At 48.1% G+C, this 23,508-nt stretch overlaps 2 protein-coding genes across 2 annotated transcripts in view; both read left to right on the top strand.

Moving 5' to 3' along the window:
* oxct1a (3-oxoacid CoA transferase 1a) overlaps positions 1-23,508 on the top strand; it is a 416,864-nt gene that overhangs the window by 126,997 nt on the left and 266,359 nt on the right. The gene's annotated exons all lie outside the window — the stretch shown is intronic.
* Positions 1-23,508, top strand: part of plcxd3 (phosphatidylinositol-specific phospholipase C, X domain containing 3) — a 38,301-nt gene that overhangs the window by 2,987 nt on the left and 11,806 nt on the right. The window contains exon 2 of the mRNA XM_078215297.1: positions 21,544-22,252. Coding sequence (XP_078071423.1) covers positions 21,544-22,252 — 709 coding nt within the window. The remainder of the gene's footprint in view (positions 1-21,543; positions 22,253-23,508) is intronic.

Genomic DNA, 23,508 nt, shown 5'->3' with positions numbered 1-23,508 from the left:
CACCGACTTTAGTGTCATCCGCAAATTTACTAACCCATCCTTCTACGCCCTCATCCAGGTCATTTATAAAAATGACAAACAGCAGTGGCCCCAAAACAGATCCTTGCACCACTAGTAACTGAACTCCAGGATGAACATTTACCATCAACCACCACCCTCTGTTTTCTTACAGCTAGCCAATTCCTGATCCAAACCGCTAAATCACCCTCAATCCCATGTGTCCGTATTTTCTGCAATAGCTTACCATGGGGAACCTTATCAAACGCTTTACTGAAATCCATATACACCACATCAACTGCTTTACCCCCATCCACCTCTTTGGTCACCTTCTCAAAGAACTCAATAAGGTTTGTGAGGCACGACCTACCCTTCACAAAACCGTGCTGACTATCCCTAATCAAATTATTCCTTTCTAGGTGATTATAAATCCTATCTCTTATAATCCTTTCCAAAACTTTGCCCACAACAGGAGTAAGGCTCACCGGTCTATAATTACCAGGGTTGTCTCTACTCCCCTTCTTGAACAAGGGGACAACATTTGCTATCCTCCAGTCTTCTGGCACTATTCCTGTAGACAATGACGACCTAAAGATCAAAGCCAAAGGCTCTGCAATCTCCTCCCTAGCCTCCCAGAGAATCCGAGGATAAATCCCATCCGGCCCAGGGGATTTATCTATTTTCACACTTTCCAGAATTGCTAACACCTCCTCCTTATGAACCTCAGTCCTGTCTAGTCCAATAGCCTGTGTCTCAGTATTCTCCTGGACAACATTGTCTTTTTCCTGCGTGAATACTGACGAAAAATATTAATTTAGCGCCTCTCCTATCTCTTCGGACTCCACGCACAACTTCCCACTACTGTCCTTGACTGGCCCTAATCTTACCCTAGTCATTCTTTTATTCCTGACATACCTATAGAAAGCTTTAGGGTTTTCCTTGATCCTACCTGCCAAAGACTTCTCATGTCCCCTCCTGGCTCTTCTTAACTCTCTCTTTAGGTCCTTCCTGGCTAACTTGTAACTCTCAAGCGCCCTAACTGAGCCTTCATGTCTCCTCTTTACATAAGTCTCCTTCTTCCTCTTCACAAGAGATTCAACTTCTTTAGTAAACCACGGTTCCCTCGCTCGACCACTTCCTCCCTGCCTGACAGGTACATACTTATCAAGGACACGCAGTAGCTGTTCCTTGAACAAGCTCCACATATCAATTGTGTCCATCCCCTGCAGTTTCCTTCCCCAACCTATGCATCCTAAATCTCTCCCAATCGCATCATAATTTCCTTTCCCCCAGCTATAACTCTTGCCCTTCGGTATATACCTATTCCTTTCCATCGCTAAAGTAAACATAATCGAATTGTGGTCACTATCACCAAAGTGCTCCCCTACCTCCAAATCTAACACCTGGTCTGGTTCATTACCCAGTACCAAATCCAATGTGGCCTCGCCTCTTGTTGGTCTATCTACATAGTGCGTCAGGAAGCCTTCCTGCACACATTGGACAAAAACCGACCCCTCTAAAGTACTCGAACTATAGCTTTTCCAGTCAATATTTGCAAAGTTAAAGTCTCCCATAACAACTACCCTGTTACTTTCGCTCCTATCCAGAATCATCTTTGCAATCCTTTCCTCTACATCTCTGGAACTTTTTGGAGGTCTATAGAAAACTCCCAACAGGGTGACCTCTCCTTTCCTGTTTCTAACCTCAGCCCAAACTACCTCAGTAGACGAGTCCTCATCAAATGTCCTTTCTGCCACCGTAATACTGTCTTGAGTAACAATGATGTGTAGATGCCGGTGTTGGACTGGGGTGAACACAGTAAGAGTTTTAACAACACCAGATTAAAGTCCAACAGGTTTATTTGGTAGCAAATACCATTAACTTTCGGAGCGCTGCTCCTTCGTCAGATGGAGTGGAAATGTGCCCTGTTTGAGAGCACATTTCCACTCCATCTGACGAAGGAGCAGCGCTCCGAAAGCTAATGGTATTTGCTACCAAATAAACCTGTTGGACTTTAACCCGGTGTTGTTAAAACTCTTACTGTGTTGACTAACAATGCCACACCTCCACCTCTTTTACCATCTTCCCTGCTCTTACTGAAACATCTAAACCCCGGAACCTGCAACAACCATTCCTGTCCCTGCTCTATCCATGTCTCCGAGATGGCCACAACATCGAAATCCCAGGTACCAACCCATGCTGCAAGCTCACCCACCTTATTCCGGATGCTCCTGGCGTTGAAGTATGCACACTTCAAACCACCTTCCTGCCTGCCAGTACACTCCTGCGCCGCTGAAACCTCATCCATGACCTCACTACTCTCAACCTCCTGTACACCGGAGCTACAATTCAGGTACCCACCCCGCTGCTGAATTGGTTTAAACCCTCCCGAAGAGCATTAGCAAATTTCTCCCCCAAGATATTGGTACCCCTCTGGTTCAAGTGCAGACCATCCTGTTTGTAGAGGTCCCACCGACCCCAGAGTGAGCCCCAATTGTCCAGGTATCTGAATCCCTCCCTCCTGCACCATCCCTGTAACCACGTGTTCAACTGCTCTCTCTCCCTATTCCTCTCCTCACTATCACGTGGCACGGGTAACAAACCAGAGATAACAACTCTATTTGTTCTAGCCCTAAGCTTCCACCCTAACTCCCTGAATTTCTGCCTTACATCCCCATCCCTTTTCCTACCTATGTCTTGGGTGCCGATGTGAACCACGACTTGGGGCTGGTCCCCCTCCCCCTTAAGGATCCCGAAAACAGGATCCGAGACATCACGGACCCCGGCACCTGGGAGGCAACAGCCGCGTGTTTGTGTCTGTGTATGTGTCTGTATGTGTCTGTGTGCGTGTATTTGTGTGTGTGTGTATTTGTGTGTGTTTATGTATGTGCGTGTATTTGTGTGTGTGTGTCTGCGTGTGTGTTTATGTATGTGCGTGTCTGTGTGTGTATGTGTGTGTGTCTGTGTGTGTGTGTTTATGTACGTGTATGTATGTGTGTGTATTTGTGTGTGTGTGTGTGTGTGTGTCTGTGTGTGTGTTTATGTATGTGTGTGTGTGTCTGTGTGTGTGTTTATGTATGTGCGTGTCTGTGTGTGTATGTGTGTGTGTCTGTATGTGTGTGTTTATGTATGTGCGTGTATGTGTGTGTGTCTGTGTGTGTGTGTTTATGTATGTGCGTGTCTGTGTGTGTATGTGTGTGTGTGTTTATGTATGTGCGTCTGTGTGTGTGTGTTTATGTGTGTGTGTATTTGTGTGTGTGTGTGTGTCTGTGTGTTTGTGTGTGTGTGTGTGTGTGTGTGTGTCTGTGTGTGTGTGTGTGTGTGTTTGTGTGTTTGTGTGGGTCTGTGTGTGTGTCTGTGTGTGTGTCTGTGTCTGTGTGTGTGTGTCTGTGTGTGTGTGTCTGTGTGTGTGTGTGTCGCAGTGTGTATTTGCGGTGCTGTTCAGTGAGTAGGGGCTCCACAGGGAGATGTAGGGCAGTGTTAGGTTTGATGGAGCCGAAATAATTGAATCCAGAATGGAGAACCTAACGCCCACCTTTGGCCTTCAGGAAATGACCTTTGATGACCTGGTGATCTCAGGTGACCTAGAATCACAGAACGAGGCGATTTGGCTGATGGTGTTTCTGCTGAGCCACTCGGCTCATACCCAGCCCCCCCATCTTTCCCCCCGAGCGCTGCAATCTGTTGTTTTCGCTGACACGGGGATTGAAGGTACGACAGCCACATTCACCGATAACAGAAAGCAGATGAACGTAGGCAGGACAGTAAGTTGCAATGAGGAAATAAGAACCCAACAAATGGATATAGATCGGTTAGGAGAATGGGCTAAAATGTGGCAGATGGAGTTTAACGTGGATAAGTGTGAGGTCACGCATTTGGTTGGGAAAATGGAAAGGTGACTTATTATCTAAATGGAGAGAGACTTCCGGGTGCCTCAGTGCAGAGGGATCTGGGTATCCTCACACTGGAAACTGGGATGTAAGTACAGCAGGTAATAAGGAAAGCAAATAGATTTTTGGCATTTATAGCTAAAGGAATAGAGTATAAAAGTAAGAAAGTGTTGCTAACTATAGAAGGCATTGGTTTGATTTGATTTATTGTCACATGTATTGAGATACAGTGAAAAATATTGTTTCTTGCACACTATATAAAGCATACCGTTCATAGAGAAGGAAAGGAGAGAGTGCAGAATGTAGTGTTACAGTCATAGCAAGGGTGTAGAGAAAGATCAGCTTAATATATGATCGGTCCATTCAACATCATAAGAACATAAGAACATAAGAAATAGGAGCAGGAGTAGGCCATCTAGCCCCTCGAGCCTGCCCCGCCATTCAATAAGATCATGGCTGATCTGACGTGGATCAGTACCACTTACCCGCATGATCCCCATAACCCTTAATTCCCTTACCGATCAGGAATCCATCCATCCGCGCTTTAAACATATTCAGCGAGGTAGCCTCCACCACCTCAGTGGGCAGAGAATTCCAGAGATTCACCACCCTCTGGGAGAAGAAGTTCCTCCTCAACTCTGTCTTAAACCGACCCCCCTTTATTTTGAGACTGTGTCCTCTAGTTTTATCTTCCTTACTAAGTGGAAAGAATCTCTCCGCCTCCACCCTATCCAGCCCCCGCATTATCTTATAAGTCTCCATAAGATCCCCCCTCATCCTTCTAAACTCCAACGAGTACAAACCCAATCTCCTCAGCCTCTCCTCATAATCCAAACCCCTCATCTCCGGTATCAACCTGGTGAACCTTCTCTGCACTCCCTCCAATGCCAATATATCCTTCCTCATATAAGGGGACCAATACTGCACACAGTATTCCATCATGAGACCACACCTGGATTAGTGTGTACAGTTTTGGTCCCCTACTTTGAGGAAGGATGTTGTGGCACTGGAGGCAGTTCAGAGGAGGTTCGCTGGGTTGATTCTAGAGATGAGGGGTTTTGTCTTGTGAAGAGAGGTTGAGCAGTTCAGGCCGATACTCCCTGGAGTTTAGAAGAATGAGGGGAGATCTAATTGAGGTGTATAAGATGGTAAAAGGGGTTGACAGGCTCGAGATAAAGAGGATGAGAGGACCTCTGAAACAAGAGATCATAGTTTTAGGATAAGGGGGCGGCAGATTTAAAACAGAGCTAAGGAGAAATTACTTCTTTCAAAGGAACAAGAAGTAGAAGCAGGAGTGGCCATTCGGCCCTTCAAGCCTGTCCCGCTATTCAATACGATCATGGCTGATCTATACTGGCCTCAGCTCCTTTTCTGTGCCATTTTCCCATCATCCTCTATTCCTCGATCTATCAAATATTTATCCAGCTTCACTTTAAATACTTCTAATGATCCAGCCTCCACCACCCTTTGGAGCAGAGAATTCCAGAGATTCACCACTCTCTGTGAGAAGAGATTTCTACGCACCTCAGTTTGAAATGGCCGGTTCTTTATCCCCTTGTTCCAGACTCTCCCACTGGTGAAAACATCTCACCATCTTCCCTGTCCAGCCCCCTCAAGATCTGATATGTTTGAATGAGGTCAACACTCACTCTTCCAAACTCCAAGCAATACAGAGCCAGACTATTGAGTCTCTCTTGATAGGACAATCCTTTCGTTCCAGGAATTAGCCTGGTGAGTCTCCTTTGGACTGCCTCCAATGTTATTATACCCTTTTTTAGGTAAGGGGACCAAAACTATAAACAGAATTCCAAGTGAGGCCTCAGCAACACCCTGAACAATTGCAACAAAATCTCCCTATTTTTAAACTCCAACCTCTTTGCAATTAAGGCCAAAATGCTGTTTGCCTTCTTAACTATTCCAGTGGCAGCACGGTAGCACAGTGGTTAGCACTGCTGCCTCACAGCTCCAGGGACCCGGGTTCAATTCCTGGTTTGGGTCACTGTCTGTGTGGCGTTTGCACGTTCTCCTCGTGTCTGAGTGGGTTTCCTCCGGGTGCTCCGGTTTCCTCCCACAGTCCAGAGATGTGCGGGTTAGGTGGATTGGCCATGCTAAAATTGTCCCTTAGTGTCCTGAGATGTGTAGGTTAGAGGGATTAGCAGGGTAAGTATGTGGGGTTATGAGGATAGGGCCTGGGTGGGATTGTTGTCAGTGCAGACTCGATGGGCCGAATGGCCTCCATCTGCAATGAGAGTTTCTATGATTCTATGAGAGTGGGGTGGACGCTGGGACATCGAGTAAATTTAAGGAGGAGATAGATGGGTGTTTAATGAGTTATGGGGAGCGGCAGGAAGGTGGAGTTGAGGCTGAGATGTGATCAGCCATGATAGTATTGAATGGCAGAGCAGACTGGAGGGGCTGAATGGCCTCCTCCTGCTCCAAGTTGTTATGTTCTTATGTCAACCTTTGTTGAGATGACTGAGTCGGGATCATTCCCCCATCCCCCCCCACCACCCTCCAATCCCCCCCAATCCCCACCCCCCACCACCCCCCACCACCCCCCACTCCCCCCCATTCCTCACTGGAGAATCCTGGTTCATTAGACATGTTCTTTAAGGAGTGGATGGAATTCTCATCTGGTGTTCCCATGGGAACAGATTTACTCCAATCAGCAGGCAGATCAGCCAATAGCAATGCCCGAGGTGAGCTCTGGACCACATATCCCCCTCGTCACTCAGACCACACTGTCCCATCACCCACCCCTACCCCGCCTCAGCAAACCTGCTGCTGGAGCCCGTCTCCTTGCTCTCGTTAACTTTACACCTGACCATTCGGGGCAGCTTTCCCACCTTCAGAGATTTGTCCTCACCTGGAACGCTCTGTGACTTGCAGCAGATCCCACCCAGCCGCTTCCCTCGTCCTCGCTGACCCAGGTGAAGCTGCGTTTACAAATTAGAATACTCATCCTTATTTCAGAATGGCTCCCCTTCCCTCCCTCTTTGCCCCCTCCCTCCCTCCCTCTCTGCCCCCTCCTCCCGCTCTCTGCCCCTCCCCTTCCTCTCCTCCCCTCCCCTCCATTTCTGCCCCCCTCCCTCCCTCTCTGCCCCCTCCACTCCCCCTCCGCCCCTCCCCTCCCCCTCCCCTCCCTGCCCCACCCCTCCCCTACCTCCCTCTCTGCCCCCCCCCTTCCTGCCCCTCCTCTCCCTTTCGGCCCCTCCCGTCCCCTCCCTCTCCGCCCCTCGCCTCCCTCGCCTCCCTCTCCGCTCCTCCCCTCCCCTCTCTCTCCACCCTTCCCCTCCCCTCCCTCCCCTCCCCTCCCCTCCCTCTCTGCCCCTCCCCTCCCCTCCCAACCCCTCCCTCTCCGCCCCTCCCCTCCCCTCCCTAATCGCCACCCCCTCCCTCCCATCCCTCCCCTTCCCTCCCTCTCCACCCCTCCCCTCCCCCTCCGCCCCTCCCCTCCCATGCCTCTCCGCCTCCCCTCCCTCCCCCCTCCCTCTCCGCATCCCCCTCCAACCCCCCCACCCCCTTTCTATCTCTCGCCCTCCTCCCTGTCCATCCCCCCTCCCTCTCTGCCCCCTCCCTCTCTGCCCCCTCCTCCATCTCCCTCTCTGCCCACTTCTCCATCTCCCTCTCTGCCCCCCGTGCTGTACCTGTCCTGGGAGTGTTTGTTGGGGACAGTGTAGAGGGAGCTTTACTCTGTATCTAACCCCGTGCTGTACCTGTCCTGGGAGTGTTTGATGGGGACAGTGTAGAGGGAGCTTTACTCTGTATCTAACCCCGTGCTGTACCTGTCCTGGGAGTGTTTGATGGGGACAGTGTAGAGGGAGCTTTACTCTGTATCTAACCCCGTGCTGTACCTGTCCTGGGAGTGATTGATGGGGACAGTGTAGAGGGAGCTTTACTCTGTATCTAACCCCGTGCTGTACCTGTCCTGGGAGTGTTTGATGGGGACAGTGTAGAGGGAGCTTTACTCTGTATCTAACCCCGTGCTGTACCTGTCCTGGGAGTGATTGATGGGGACAGTGTAGAGGGAACTTTACTCTGTATCTAACCCCGTGCTGTACCTGTCCTGGGAGTGTTTGATGGGGACAGTGTAGAGGGAGCTTTACTGTGTATCTAACCCCGTGCTGTACCTGTCCTGGGAGTGTTTGATGGGGGACAGTGTCGAGGGAGCTTTACTCTGTATCTAACCCCGTGCTGTACCTGTCCTGGGAGTGTTTGATGGGGACAGTGTAGAGGGAGCTTTACTGTGTATCTAACCCCGTGCTGTACCTGTCCTGGGAGTGTTTGATGGGGACAGTGTCGAGGGAGCTTTACTCTGTATCTAACCCCGTGCTGTACCTGTCCTGGGAGTGTTTGATGGGGACAGTGTAGAGGGAGCTTTACTCTGTATCTAACACCGTGCTGTACCTGTCCTGGGAGTGTTTGATGGGGACAGCGTAGAGGGAGCTTTACTGTGTGTGATGTTGGCTACCCGATTATTTTTCATCTTTATAATGATCAGTTAAGGGACAGGCTTTAAACTGGGAGGTTCAAATCTGAATTGCTCCCTCTTGCATCAGGAAAATCATTCTCACCCACACAGCATTTACATACACATTCATTAGACCAATGGAATTGGTAGGAAGGGGGTCCAATGCATATTAATTCCAAATGGTGAAGGGAATGTGAAAAGGTCTCTGATGTTGCCTTATTATCAGACACTGAACATTCTCCACAGGGGAGAAGAGTGATGCAGCCGTGTGCTAAACTGTCTGTTCGATTTGCATTGAGTGCAGAGGGACACACAAATCCCAGGGGACAAGTGTGCAGAGAATCCGGGATTCAGCCCACTCGCTGGTGCTGCCCAGTAGCTTCTGAAGTGAAGCCATTATCTTACAAAGAACTGCAGTGTGGACGCCCCATTTACTCAGTGTTAGACACAGTTCCGTTCAAATTTCTGCATTCCTTACATTTTCTCATTTTTATACAAGCGGGATAAATCCCACCCGACCAGTCACCGCCCCATCAGTCGATTCTCGATCACCTGTAAAGTGATGGAAGGGGTCATCGACAGCGCTATCAGGCAGCACTTACTCAGCTATAGCCTGGGTTTCGCCAGGGTCACTCAGCTCCTGACCTCATTACAGCCTTGGTTCAAACATGGACGAAAGAGCTGAATTCCAGAGGTGAGGTGAGAGTGACTGCCCCTTGACATCAAGGCCGCATTCAACCGAGTGCGGCATCAAGGAGCCCGAGCAAAACTGGAGTGAGTGAGAATCAGGGCCAAACCATGGCCCACACCACGGGGTAATTAGAGAAAGTATTCAATCCAAGGGAGGGGCAGACATATTGGCCAAAACAACCACAGGCCTGAGGATTGGGAGCAGTTTAGAATTCAGCAAAGGAGGATCGAGGGACTGATCAAGAAGGGGAAATAGAGTATGAGAGTAAGCTAGTGGGGGACATAAAAACTGACTGTAAAACTTTCTATAGGTATGTGAGGGGCCACACCGAGTGTACTGTGCGCAGTTTTGGCCTCCTTTTCTGAGGAAGGATGTTCTTGCTCTCGAGGGAGTGCGGCGAAGGTTTACCAGGCTGATTCCTGGAATGGCAGGACTGATGAATGAGGAGAGATTGAGTTGGTTAGCATTGTATTTGCTGGAGTTCAGGAGAATGAGGGGAGTGTTGTAGAAACCTATAAAATTCTAACAGGACTAGACAGGATAGATGCAGGAAGGATTTTTCTGATGACGGGGGAAGTCCAGAATCAGGGGTCACAGTCTGAGGATTCAGGGTAGGCTATTTACGACAGAGATGAGGAGACATTTCTTCACCCAAAGAGGGTGAGCCTGTGGAATTTTCTACCACAGAAAAAAGTTGAGGCCAAAACATTGCATGTTTTCAAGGAGCGGTTAGATATAACACTTGGGGTGAAGGGGATCCAAGGATATAGATCAGTTGGAGACTTGGGCGGAGAGATGGCAGGTGGAGTTTAATCCAGACAAATGTGAGGTAATGCATTTTGGAAGGTCTAATACAGATAGGAAATATACAGTAAATGGCAGAACCCTTAAGAGTATTGATAGGCAAAGGGATCTGGGTGTCCAGGTACACAGGTCACTGAAAGTGGCAACGCAGGTGGAGAAGGTAGTCAAGAAGGCATACGGCATGCTTGCCTTCATCGGCCGGGGTATTGAGTTTAAAAATTGGCAAGTCATGTTGACGCTTTATAGAACCTTAGTGAGGCCGCACTTGGAATATAATGTTCAATCCTGGTCGCCACACTACCAGAAGGATGTGGAGGCTTTGGAGAGGGTACAGAAAAGATTTACCAGGATGTTGCCTGGTATGGAGGGCATTAGCTGTGAGGAGAGGTTGGAGAAACTTGGTTTGTTCTCACTGGAGCGATGGAGGTTGAGGGGCGACCTGATAGAAGTCTACAAGATTATGAGAGGCATGGACAGAGTGGATAGTCAGAAGCTTTTTCCCAGGATGGAAGAGTCAATTACTGGGGGCACAGGTTTAAGGTGCGAGGGGCAAGGTTTAAAGGAGATGTACGAGGCAAGTTTTTTACACAGAGAGTGGTGGGTGCCTGGAACTCGCTGCCGGGGGAGGAAGTGGAAGCGGATACAGTAGTGACTTTTAAGGGGCATCTTGACAAATACATGAATAGGATGGGAATGGAGGGATCTCATGGGATAAAGGGGGAGGTGGCTAGATGGGTGGAGAACTGGCTTGGTCATAGAAGACAGAGGGTGGTAGTGGAAGGGTCTTTTTCCGGCTGGAGGCCTGTGACTAGTGGTGTACCGCAGGGCTCTGTATTGGGACCTCTGCTGTTTGTGATTTATAGAAATGATCTGGAAGAAGGAGTAACTGGGGTGATCAGTAAGTTTGCGGACGACACAAAACTGGCAGGACTTGCAGATAGTGAGGAACATTGTCAGAGGCTACAGAAGGATATAGATAGGCTGGAAATTTGGGCAAGGAAATGGCAGATGGAGTTCAATCCTGAGAAATGCGAAGTGATGCATTTTGGTGGGAATAATGTAGGGAGGAGCTACACGATAAATGGAAGAACCATAAAGGGTGTAGAGACGCAGAGGGACCTGGGTGTGCAAGTCCACAGATCTTTGAAGGTGACGTCACAGGTGGAGAAGGTGGTGAAGAAGGCATATGGCATGCTTGCCTTTATAGGACGGGGCATAGAGTATAAGAGTTGGGGTCTGATGTTGCAGATGTATAGAACGTTGGTTCGGCCGCATTTGGAATACTGCGTCCAGTTCTGGTCGCCACACTACCAGAAGGACGTGGAGGCTTTGGAGAGAGTACAGAGGAGGTTTACCAGGATGTTGCCTGGTATGGAGGGGCTTGGTTATGAGGAGAGATTGGGGAAACTGGGGTTGTTCTCCTTGGAAAGACGGAGGATGAGGGGAGACTTAATAGAGGCGTATAAAATTATGAAAGGCATAGATAGGGTGAACGGTGGGAAGCTTTTCCCCGGGTCGGTGGTGACGTTCACGAGGGGTCATAGGTTCAAGGTGAAGGGGGGGAGGTTTAACACAGATATCAGAAGGACATATTTCACACAGAGGGTCGTGGGGGCCTGGAATGTGTTGCCGGGCAAGGTGGTGGAGGCGGACACACTGGGAACGTTTAAGACTTATCTAGACAGCTATATGAACGGAGTGGGAATGGAGGGATACAAAAGAGTGGTCTAGTTTGGACCAGGGAGCGGCGCGGGCTAATTGTTCCTTGTTTCTCGTTTCAAGGCTTCATTCTATGATCATCTTGCTGGTGCCAGTACAGAGCGAGACTGCGGATAGTTGGGAACCTGTCTCGGGGGCAGGGAATTCATATGGTGTTCGTGGAAGTGGAAATGACTAGGGTTGGGAAGCATTTCCCGATCAGGGCCATTGTGATCTCCTGGACTCGTTTCGATCGCCTCAGGGGGTCGGAGAGGAATTTCCCAGATTTTTTTTCCCCATATTGGCCCTGGGGTTTTTCACTCTGGGTTTTCGCCTCTCCCTGGAGATCACATGGTCTGGAATGGGGGGGTGGGGGTGAGTTAATAGGTTGTAATGAACAAAGCATCGTAGCTGTGAGGGACAGCTCGGTGGATGGGATATTGGTATGTAGATAGGCTGGAAAATTGGGCGGGGATCCTGGATTCAGGATTCAATCCTGGACCGGGGAGCGGCGCGGGCTTGGAGGGCCGAAGGGCCTGTTCCTGTGCTGTATTGTTCTTTGTTCTTTGTTGTTCTTTGATATGGTCCCCGGAAGGGTCGGGGGTTTTAGTTCAGTTGTGCAGCATGGTCGGTGCAGGCTTGGAGGGCCGAAGGGCCTGTTCCTGTGCTGTAATTTTCTTTGTTCTTTGAAGACAGGATAAGGCTGTTGAGTTGGATGATCAGCCATGATCGTAATGAATGGCGGAGCAGGCTCGAAGGGCCGAATGGCCTCTTCCTGTGCCTATTTTCCATGTTTCAATGTTTCTGACACAAACGAAGATGGTTGGAACAAAGAACACAGAAAATGGACAGCACAGGAGGAGACTATTCGGCCCATCGTGTGTATACCAGCTGAAATAGCCAGATTTCACTTCACAGTTGTGTGTGAATTCCTGTCAGTTAGAGCATCTCAGCCGAGGTTTCCGCCTCGACCGCCCCTTCCTTCAGGCACTTATTCTAGATTAACCATCAACCTCTAGAATTCTCCTCAAATCTCCGCTAATCTTCCTGCAAATTACTTTCTCTCTCCTGTTGATTGCTGCACTCGCTGTGAGAGGAATACCTTCTTCCCGTGCACCCTGTCTGGGCCCAACATCTCTCCATTAAACCTCATCACATCCTCCCCTGTTCCAAAGGACACAAGGCCAGCCTCGCTAATCTTTCCTCATTACTCAGTCCCAACAATGTCCTCTGGAACTCTCTGCAGCTTTGCAGTCTGAGCACACAGCCCCTGTGACGCAGCAACCAGACCGGCTCACAGCTCAAATCAATCTGCTGTGTGGGACCTTGTCATTCTCACTGAAATCCGTGTAGACAACATCAAACACACAACCTTCATCAATCATCCTCACTGTGTCTGCCGAAGAATTCAAACTATTTAATCAGATATGACCTTCCCTTAACAGCTCCCAGCTGGCTCTCATTAATCCAGCCCTCTCTCAGCAATCATTAAGACAGCGCCTCGCAATGTTTTCCAATAATTTCACCAACACCAAGGTTAACATAGAAACATAGTAAAGAGGAGCAGGAGGAGGCCACTCGGTCCTTCGAGTCTGTACCACCATTCGTTACAATCAAGGCTGATCATGCACGTTCAGTATCCCTCTCCCACTTTCCCTCCATACCCCTGGATGCCTTTAGGCTGACTGGCCTGCAATTACTCGATCTATCTCTTTATTCCTTTTGAAACCAGCGCTGTTAGCTGTTCTGCATCCTCGTACACAAAGCTTGGAGTGAGAAACAAATGAAAAATGACACTGAAACCGCTGCTATTTTGTTCAGTTATTCATGGGATGTGGACGCCACTGGCTGGGCCAGAATTTATTGTCCATCCCCAGTTGCCCCTTGAGAAGGTGGTGGTGAGCTGTCTCTTGTACCACTGCAGTCCATGTGATGTATCATTCAATCCCTCCACCACCGATGTACAGTGACAGCCGTGTGTACCGTCTACAAGATTCACTACAGGAACTCACCAAGGTTCCTGAGACACCATCTTCCAAACCCACCAACCACTACCATCTAGAAGGACAAGAGCAGCAGATACCTGGGAACACCACCACCTGGAGATTCCCCTCCAAGTCACTCACCATCCTGACTTGGAAAGATATCGTCGTTCCTTCACTGTTGCTGCGTCAAAATCCTGGAATTCCCTCCCTAACAGCACAGTGGGTGTACCTACACCACGTGGACTGCTCAAGAAGGCAGCTCACCACCACCTCTCTTCTTAAGGGGTAATTAGAAATGGACAATGAATTTGCTGAGCTAGAACAACTCATATCCCATGAACGAACGAATGAAATATTCAGAGCCAGCGCTAGGACACGCATTGTGGCATCATCTACCTCCAGAGGCCTATGTCTCTGTGTACTCCCAATGAGTATAAGACCATGAGACATAGGAGCAGAATTAGGCCACTCGGCCCATCGAGTCTGCTCCGCCATTCAATCATGGCTGATATTTTTCTCATCCCCATTCTCCTGCCTTTTCCCCATAACCTCTGATCCCCTTATTAATCAAGAACCTATCTATCTCTGCCTTAAAGACACTCAATGACCTGGCCTCCACAGCCTTCTGCGGCAAAGAGTTCCACAGATTCACCACTCTCTGGTTGAAGAAATTCCTCCTCATCTCTGTTTTAAAGGATCGTCCCTTCAGCCTGAGGTTGTGCCCTCTGGTTCTAGTTTTTCCTACTAGTGGAAACATCCTCTCCACATCCACTCTATCCAGGCCTCGCAGTATCCTGTAAGTTTCAATAAGATCCCCCCTCATCCTTCTAAACTGCAACGAGTACAGACCCAGAGTCCTCAACCAAAGACCTGTCTGTCTCCCAGCAGCTGGAATATCCGTGTTCTTTTCCACTTTTACCTTCAAGTGTTTTCACGCCACTGAAATGGATCCTTCCACAGTTAAATAGGTCCACCCTCGATTTGCCCCCTGTGTGTTCCCATTGAATCAGAAGATGTGGTTTGGTTCTTATTTCCTTCCCCAAAATCTACCCTAACTGACACTTGTGGCATTTCAAATTAGTCACAGTACAATAGAGGAGGAATTTCTGGAGTGCATACGGGATGGTTTTCTGGAGCAATATCTTGAGGAACCAACAAGGGAGCAGGTCATCTTGGACTGGGTATTGTAGAGTGAGAAAGGATTAGTTGGCAATCTAGTTGTGAGAGACCCTTGGGGATGAGTGACCATAATATGGTCGAATTCTTTATCAAGGTGGATAATGATATAGTTGATTCTGAGACCAGGATCCTGAATCTCAGTAAAGGTAACTATGATGGTATGAGGCGTGAATTGGCCATGACGGACTGGGAAACATTACTGAAAGGACAGGCAGTGGACAGGCAATGGCAGGCATTTAAAGAATGAACAGGTGAACTCCAGAAGTTGTTTATTCCTGTTTGGTGCAAGAATGGTCAGGGAATTGTGGCCAAACCATGTCTCACAAGGGAAATTAGAGATAGGATCAGATTCAAACAAATTGGAAAGAAAAAGCAATAGGCCTGAGGATTGGGAGCAGTTTAAAATTCAGCGAAGGAGGACCAAGGGATTGATTAGAAGGGGAAATAGAGTATGAAAGTTAGCCAGCGGGGAACATAAAAACTGACTGTAAAAGTTTCTATCGATATGTGAAGAGAGAAAAGATTGACAAAAACGAATGTAGGCCCCTTTCAGTCAGAAACGGGAGAATTCATAACGGGGAATAAAGAAATGGCTGAGGAATTAAATTTGTACTTTACTTCAGTCTTCACAAAGGAAGACATGGATAATGTACCAGAAGTGCTGAGAGAAACATGTTTAGTGAGGAGCTGAAGGAAATCAGCATTAGTAGAGAAATGGTTTTGGGGAAATTGATGGGATTGAAGGTGGATAAATCTCCAGGTTCTGATAATCGTCATCCCAGGGTGCTTAAGGAAGTGGCCCCAGAAATAGTAGATCCATTGGTGGTTATTTTCCAAAATTCTTTGGACTCTGGAATAGTTCCTACAGATTGGAGGGTAGCGAATGTAAGCCCGCTATTCAAAAAGGGAGGTAGAGAGAAAACAGGGAACTATAGAGCAGTGAGCCTAATATCGATACTGGGGAAGTTGCTGGAGTCCATTATCAAGGATTTCATAACTCGGCATTTGGAAGGCAGTGCTATAATCAGGTAAAGTCAGCATTGATTTACTAAAGGGAAAGCATGCATGACGAATCTATTGGAATTTTTTGAGGATGTAACCAGTAGAGTTGACCACGGGGAACCAGTGGATGTAGTTTATTTAGATTTTCAGAAGGCTTTCGACAAGGTCTCACATAACAGACTACTGTGTAAAGTTAAAGCACATGGGATTGCAGGGAATGTCTTGAGATGGATAGAAAGCTGGTTAGCAGATAGGAAGCAAAGAGTTGGCATAAATGGGTCTTTTTCTGATTGGCAGGCAATGACTAGTGGGTTTCCGCAGGGATCTGTGCTCGGGCCCCAACTGTTCACATTATATATTAATGATTTGGAAGAGGGAACTGAATGTATTATCTCCAAATTTGCAGATGATACAAAGTTGGGTGGGAGGGTGAGCTGTGAGGAGGATGCAGAGATGCTTCAGCGTGATTTGGACAGGCTGAGTGTGTGGGTATCTGCACGGCAGATGCAGCATAATGTGGATAAATGTGAGGTTATCCACTTTGGTAGCAATAATAGGAAGACAGATTATTACTTGAATGGGTGTAAATTGAGAGAGGTGGATACTCAGCGAGACCTTGAAATCCTCGTGCATCAGTCACTGAGAGTAAGCGCTCAGGTACAGCAGGCAGTAAGGAAGGCAAATGGTATGTTGGTCTTCGTAGCGAGAGGATTTGAGTACAGGGATAGGGATGTTTTGCTGCAATTGTATAGGGTGTTGGTGAGGCCCCACCTGGAGTATTGTGTGCAGTTTTGGTGTCCCTATCTGAGGAAGGATGTCCTTGGTATAGAGGGAGTACAGCAAAGGTTTACCAGGCTGATTCCTGGGATGGCAGGCCTGTCATATGAGGAGAGACTAAGTCGGATAGGATTATATTCACTGGAGTTTAGAAGAGTGAGTGGGGATCTCATTGAAATTTATAGGGTTAGACAGAGTAGATTCAGAAAGAATGTTCCCAATGGTGGGGAAGTTCAGAACTAGGGGTCAGAGTTTGAGGATAAGGGGTAAATCTTTTAGAACTGAGGTGAGGAGAAATGTCTTCACTCAGAGGGTGGTGAATGTGTGGAATTCACGATCACAGAATGTAGTTGAGGCCAAAACGTTGTCTGATTTCAAGAAGAAATAAGATTTCGCTCTTGGGGCTAAAGGGATCGAGGGATATGGGAGGAAGGAGGGATCAGGATCTTGAATTTGATGATCAGCCATGATCAGAATGAATGGTGGAGCAGGCTCGAAGGGCCGAATGGCCTCCTCCTGCTTCTAGTTTCTATGTTTCTGTGTTTCTGTGTATCCAGCAATGTGGAACGGACCCACACTGTCACCATCCCACTCGATATTTGGATAATTGTCATTCAGTTCAGGTTTTGAGTCCTGCCTGATATTTCCCTGCACACTGGTTCCCCTTTACCACTCACTGACGGTCTTTAGACTTTCTCCAGTTTAGTGATTCTTCATTCTAAAACAATTCAGATATTGCACATCCTGGAACTCCCCCAGCTCCGTAATACTGACCGTAATCAATACTGGCCCCGATCGACACTGGCCTCGATCGACACTCATCCTGCGTTCTTTCCTGGACACCTTGTCATAGGGTCATAAAGGTTACGGCTTCGAAACAGGTGTCCATGCTGCCCTTTTTTTTAAACCCCTAAGCTAGTCCCAATTGCCCGCATTTGGCCCATATCCCTCTATACCCATCTTACCCATGTAACTGCCTAAATGCTTTTTAAAAGACAAAATTGTACCCGCCTCTACTACTACCTCTGGCAGCTTGTTCCAGACACTCACCATCCAAAGTCCACAGTCCCACCACCACAGTCCAAAGATGTGCAGGTTAGGTTAATTGGCCATGCTAAATTGCCCCTTAGTGTCCCGGGATGTGTAGGTTAGAGGTATTAGCGGGTACATATATAGGCATATGGGGTAGGGCCTGGGTGGGATTGTGGTCGGTGCAGACTCGATGGGCCGAATGGCCTCTTTCTGCACTGTAGGGTTTCTATGATTCTACGATCCCTCTGTGTGAAAAAATTGCCCCTCTGGACACTTTTGTATCTCTCCCCTCTCACCTTAAACCTATGCCCTCTAGTTTTAGACTCCCCTACCTTTGGGAAAAGATATTGACTATCTAGCTGATCTGTGCCCCTCATTATTTTATAGACCTCTATAAGATCACCCCTCAGCCTCCTACGCTCCAGAGAAAAAAGTCCCAGTCTATCCAGCCTCTCCTTAAAACTCAAACCATCAAGTCCCGGTAGCATCCTAGTAAATCTTTTCTGCACTCTTTCTAGTTTAATAATATCCTTTCTATAATAGGGTGCTCAGAATTGCACACAGTATTCCAAGTGTGGCCTGACCAATGCCTTGTACAACTTCAACAAGACATCCCAATGCTTGTATTCAATGTTCTGACCAATGAAACCAAGCATACTGAATGCCTTTTTCACCACTCTGTCCACCTGTGACTCCACTTTCAAGGAGCTATGAACATGTACCCCGAGATCTCTTTGTTCTGTAACTCTCCCCAACGCCCTGCCATTAACTGAGTAAGTCCTGCTCTGGTTCAATCTACCAAAATGCATCACCTCGCATTTATCTAAAGTCAACTCCATCTGCCATTCATCAGCCCACTGGCCTAATTGTTCAAGATCCCGTTGCAATTGGAGATAACTTTCTTCACTGTCCACTATGCCACCAATCTTGGTGTCATCTGCAAACTTACTAACCATGCCCCCTATATTCTCATCCAAATCATTAATATAAATGACAAATAACAGTGGACCCAGCACTGATCCCTGAGGCACACCGCTGGTCACAGGCCTCCAGTTTGAAAAACAAGGGCGGCACGGTAGCACAGTGGTTAGCACTGCTGCTTCACAGCTCCAGGCACCTGGGTTCGATTCCCGACTTGGGTCACTGTCTGTGTGGAGTTTGCACATTCTCCCCGTGACTGCGTGGGTTTCCTCCGGGTGCTCTGGTTTCCTCCCACAGTCCAAAGATGTGCGGGTTAGTTTGATTGGCCATGCTAAAATTGCCCCTTAGTATCCTGAGATGCGTAGGTTAGAGGGATTAGTGGCTAAAATATGTAGGGATATGGGGGTAGGGCCTGGGTGGGATTGTGGTCGGTGCAGACTCGATGGGCCAAATGGACTCTTTCTGTACTGTAGGGTTGCTATGATTCTATAACTCTCGACAACCACCCTCTGGCTTCTGTTAAGAAGCCAATTTTGTATCCATTTAGACACCTCAACCTGGGTCCTGTGAGATTTTAGCTTATGCAACAACCTACTAAGCGATATCTTGTCAAAGGCCTTGTTAAAGTCCATGTAGACAACATCAACTGCACTGCCCTCATCTACCTTCTTGGTTACCCCTTCAAAAAACTCAATCAAATTTGTGAGACATGATTTTCCACTCACAAAGCCATGCTGACTGTCCCTAATCAGTCCTTGTGTCTCTAAATGCCTGTAGACCCTGTCTCTCAAAATACCTTCCAACAACTTACCCACCACAGATGTGAGGCTCACTGGCCTGTAGTTCCCAGGCTTTTCCCTGCAGCCCTTTTTAAACAAAGGCACAACATTTGCCACTCTCCAATCTTCAGGCACCTTACCCGTGACTATCGATGATTCAAATATCTCGGCTGGGGGACCCGCAATTTCCTCCCTGGCTTCTCACAACGTCCTGGGATACACTTCATCAGGTCCCAGGGATTTATCTACCTTGATGCGCTTTAAGACTTCCAGCACCTCCTTCCCTGTAATATGTACACTCCTCAGGACATCACTATTTATTTCCCCAAGTTCCCTAACATCCATGCTTTTCCCAACAGTAAATACTGATGAGAAATATTCATTTAGGATCTCACCCATCTCTTGTGGATCCGCATATAGATGACCTTAAGAGGCCCTACTCTCTCCCTTGTTACTCTTTTGCCCTTTATGTATTTGTAGAAGCTCTTTGGATTCTCCTTTGCCTTATCTGCCAAAACAATCTTGTGTTCCCTTTTTGCCCTCCTGATTTCTATCTCAACTGAGGGTTATTTATTCCCCAGTCTTGTTCCTTTCTGGCCAGGTTTCTGTTGCAGCCACATTGCGAGTTGTGGGTGACTAATCACATTTACCTCCCTCTCCGCACTCACAGTGAATCCAGTTGAAGGCGTATTGCATTTCCTCTTGCTCTGGCCCTCTCCCACACCTCACTCTTTTTACTGTGTGCTATCTGTCTCTCCTCATCCTCTGTGTATCTTGTTTTTTCCTCCCTTTGTTACACCCTGCTTCCCCTCGACTACATTAGTCTAAACCTTCCCCAATAGCAGGAGCAAATTGTTCTGTTTCGATGAGACCCTGTCTGCACGGGTCTCAAATCCCCCAGAGCCCGTTCCAATGTCCAGCATTTCCTCTTCGAACAAGCCACACATTCCAGGTATTAGTCTCATAACCCTTCTCTGAACCCCTTCCAACACCTTCCTTAAATAAGGAGACTAACAATGTACACAATACTCCAGACGTGTTCTCACTGATACTCTGCATAACTGAAGCACAACCTCCCTACTCCTGTATTCAATCCCCCTCACAATAATTGGTAGCATTCTTTGAGCTTTCCTCATTATTCTCTGTATCTACAAGCTAACCTTTTGTGATTCATGCATTTAAGGGGAAAACATAGAAGATAGGAGCAGGAGGAGGCCATTCGGCCCTTCGAGCCTGCTCCGCCATTCATCACGATCTTGGCTGATCATCCAACTCAATAGCCTAATCCTACTTTCTCCCCATAACCTTTGATCCCATTCCAAGTGCTATATCCAGCCGCCTCTTGAATACATTCAATGTTTTGGCATCAACTACTTCCTGTGGTAATGAATTCCACAGGCTCACCACTCTTTGGGTGAAGAAATATCTCCTCATCTCTGAGGTCTACCCTGAATCCTCAGACTGTGACCCCTGGTTCTGGACTCCCCCCACCATCGGGAATATCCTCCCTGCATCTACCCTGTCTAGTCCTGTTAGAATTTTATAAGTCTCTATGAGACTCCCCCCTCATTCATCTGAACTCCAGTGAAAACAATCCTAACCTAGTCAATCTCTCCTCATACATCAGTCCCGCCATCCCCGGAATCAGCCTGGTAAACCTTCGCTGCGCTCCCTCGAGAGCAAGAACATCCTTCCTCAGAAAAGGAGACCAAAGCTGCTCACAATACTCTAGGTGTGGCCTCACCAAGGCCCTGTATAATTGCAGCAACACATCCCTGCTCCTGTACTCGAAACCTCTCGCAATGAAGGCCAACATACCATTTGCCTTCTTTACCGCCTGCTGCACCTGCATGCTTACCTTCAGCGACAGGTGCACAAGGACACCCAGGTCCCGCTGCACACTCCCCTCTCCCAATTTACAGCCATTCAGGTGGTAATCTGCCTTCTTGTTTCTGCTTCCAAAGCCGCATGAACAAATGAAATAAATTCTCCTCCAGCATTGCACAATATCTGAAATGCCTTCAATTTTCGACCTGAGCATTCTGAGTTTTAATTGGTTTCAGCTGCCTGGTCTCCACTATTCCTTCCCACTTTGCCTCTTGACTTTCCCTTGGGAAACCCTTTAAAGCTTCCCAAGACTTTGGTCAACCATCCCAATATCTCATTGTGTCTCGGGGGGGGCGGGTTCTGTCAGGAACACTGTGAGGTTTTGCGATGTTAATGTCAGTACAACTGTTGCTGTTGGGGACATTTTGTTTGAAGAGGGACCATCGCGTCAGTTAAAGGGGCAAAATTATTATCAATCTTTTTATTGCAGGATCACACGACTCGTTCAGCTTCCACATTGATGAGTCATCCCCGGTTGGGCCGGAGCAGACGGACACGGTGCAGAACTTTGTCTCCGTCTTTGGTGCTGTGGCTAAGAAGCTGATGAGGAAATGGTTGGCCACGCAGAGTATGAACTTCAGGAGCCAGTTACAGGCCGGCATCCGTTACTTTGACCTGAGGATCTCCACCAAGCCCCGGGATCCCGACAACGAGCTGTACTTTGCTCACGGACTGTTCAGTGCCACAGTGAGAGAAGGGCTGGAGGAGATCAACGCCTTCTTAGCGGAACAGCCCAGAGAGGCCATCATTCTGGACTTTAATCACTTTTACGGAATGCAAAAGTCACACCATGAGAAGCTGATCCAAATGCTGAGGGATTGTTTCCAGAATAAACTGTCTCCTGTCATCTTCGCCCAGGAAGTCAGCCTTCAGTATCTCTGGGAGAAGGGTTACCAAATATTGGTCTTCTACCATAACCCCGTGGCCCTGGAGGTCACCTTCCTCTGGCCGGGTCAAATGATGCCCTCGCCTTGCCCAAACACCACTGACCCTGAGAAACTCATCCACTTTGTTCAGGCGTCCATCAGTGATCGGCGCAGCAAGGGGACCTTCTTTGTGTCCCAACTTGTCCTAACTCCCAAAGCTAGCACGGTGATGAAGGGTGTGGCCAGTGGTCTGAGAGAAACCATCACTGAACGGTAAGGTCAGAAAGAACAATTTGTCAAACTGCTGTTCCCCAGGGGAACTTAAAAAAGCAATTGGAGCAAAAAGAAAGCATGAGAAAGGACACACAAACAGGATTAGAGAGAATCCCGGGGGGTGCGGGCGGCACGGTGGCACAGTGGTTAGCGTTGCTGCCTCACAGCGCCAGGGACCCGGGTTCGGTTCCTGGCTTGGGTCACTGTCTGCGTGGAGTCTGTACGTTCTCCCCGTGTCTGCGTGGGTTTCCTCCGGGTGCTCCGGTTTCCTCCCACAGTCTGAAAGGCGTGCTGGTTAGGGTGCATTGGCTGTGCTAAATTCTCCCTCAGTGTACCCGAACAGGCGCCGGAGTGTGGCGACTAGGGGATTTTACAGTAACTTCATTGCAGTGTTAATGTAAGAATACCTGTGACACCAATAAATATAAATGAATAAAGATATTTTACAGATACATGAAAGGGAAGAGGTTAACCAGGTAAAGAGTAAGGTCCATTAGAGACTGAGGGGGCAATCTGTGTGTGATGCTGCAGGATATTGGGAGGGTTTTAAATGAATTCTTCTCATCAGAGTTCTCTCAGGAAAAGGAGAAGGTAGATACGGAATTCAGGAAACGGGACTGTGAGGAACTTGCAGTTTTGCAAGGAAATGGGGATTTATTGGAGGCTCTGCGCGGCTTAAAAACGGACAAACCCCCAGGCCCGGATGAATTGTATCCCAGGCTGCTTCGGGAGGCGTGGCAGGAAATTGCAGGGCCTCTGACACAAATGTTTAATTCCTCTCTGGCCACGGGGGAAGTACCAGAGGATTGGAGGACGAATGTGGTTCCACTTCTCAATAAGGGTGGTCGCGATGAGAGTTAATTAAATAGTCACAAGCAGGTTTACATTCACACTGCAATGAAGTTACTGTGAAAATCCCCTCATCGCCACACTCCGGTGCCTGTTCGGGTTACACCGAGGGAGAATTTAGCACGGCCAATGCACCCTAACCAGCACGTCTTTCACACTGTGGGAGGAAACCAGAGCACCCGGAGGAAACCCACGCAGACACGGGGAGAACGTGCAGACTCCACACAGACAGTGACCCAAGCCGGGAATTGAACCCGGGTGACTAGCGCTGTGAGGCAGCAGTGTTCACCACTGTGCCATCCCAGGAAGCATCAAATTACAGACCAGTGAGTAATTTTCGAAAGACATGGGTTAATTAGGGAACGTCAGCATGGCTTTGTCAGAGGGAGGTCATACCTAACGAAAAT

The sequence above is a fragment of the Mustelus asterias genome, chromosome 6 (genome assembly GCF_964213995.1).
Source record: "Mustelus asterias chromosome 6, sMusAst1.hap1.1, whole genome shotgun sequence".
Lineage (NCBI taxonomy): Eukaryota > Metazoa > Chordata > Chondrichthyes > Carcharhiniformes > Triakidae > Mustelus > Mustelus asterias.
The sequence above is the reverse complement of the archived record's forward strand: the minus strand, read 5'-3'. Positions and strand labels throughout refer to the sequence as shown.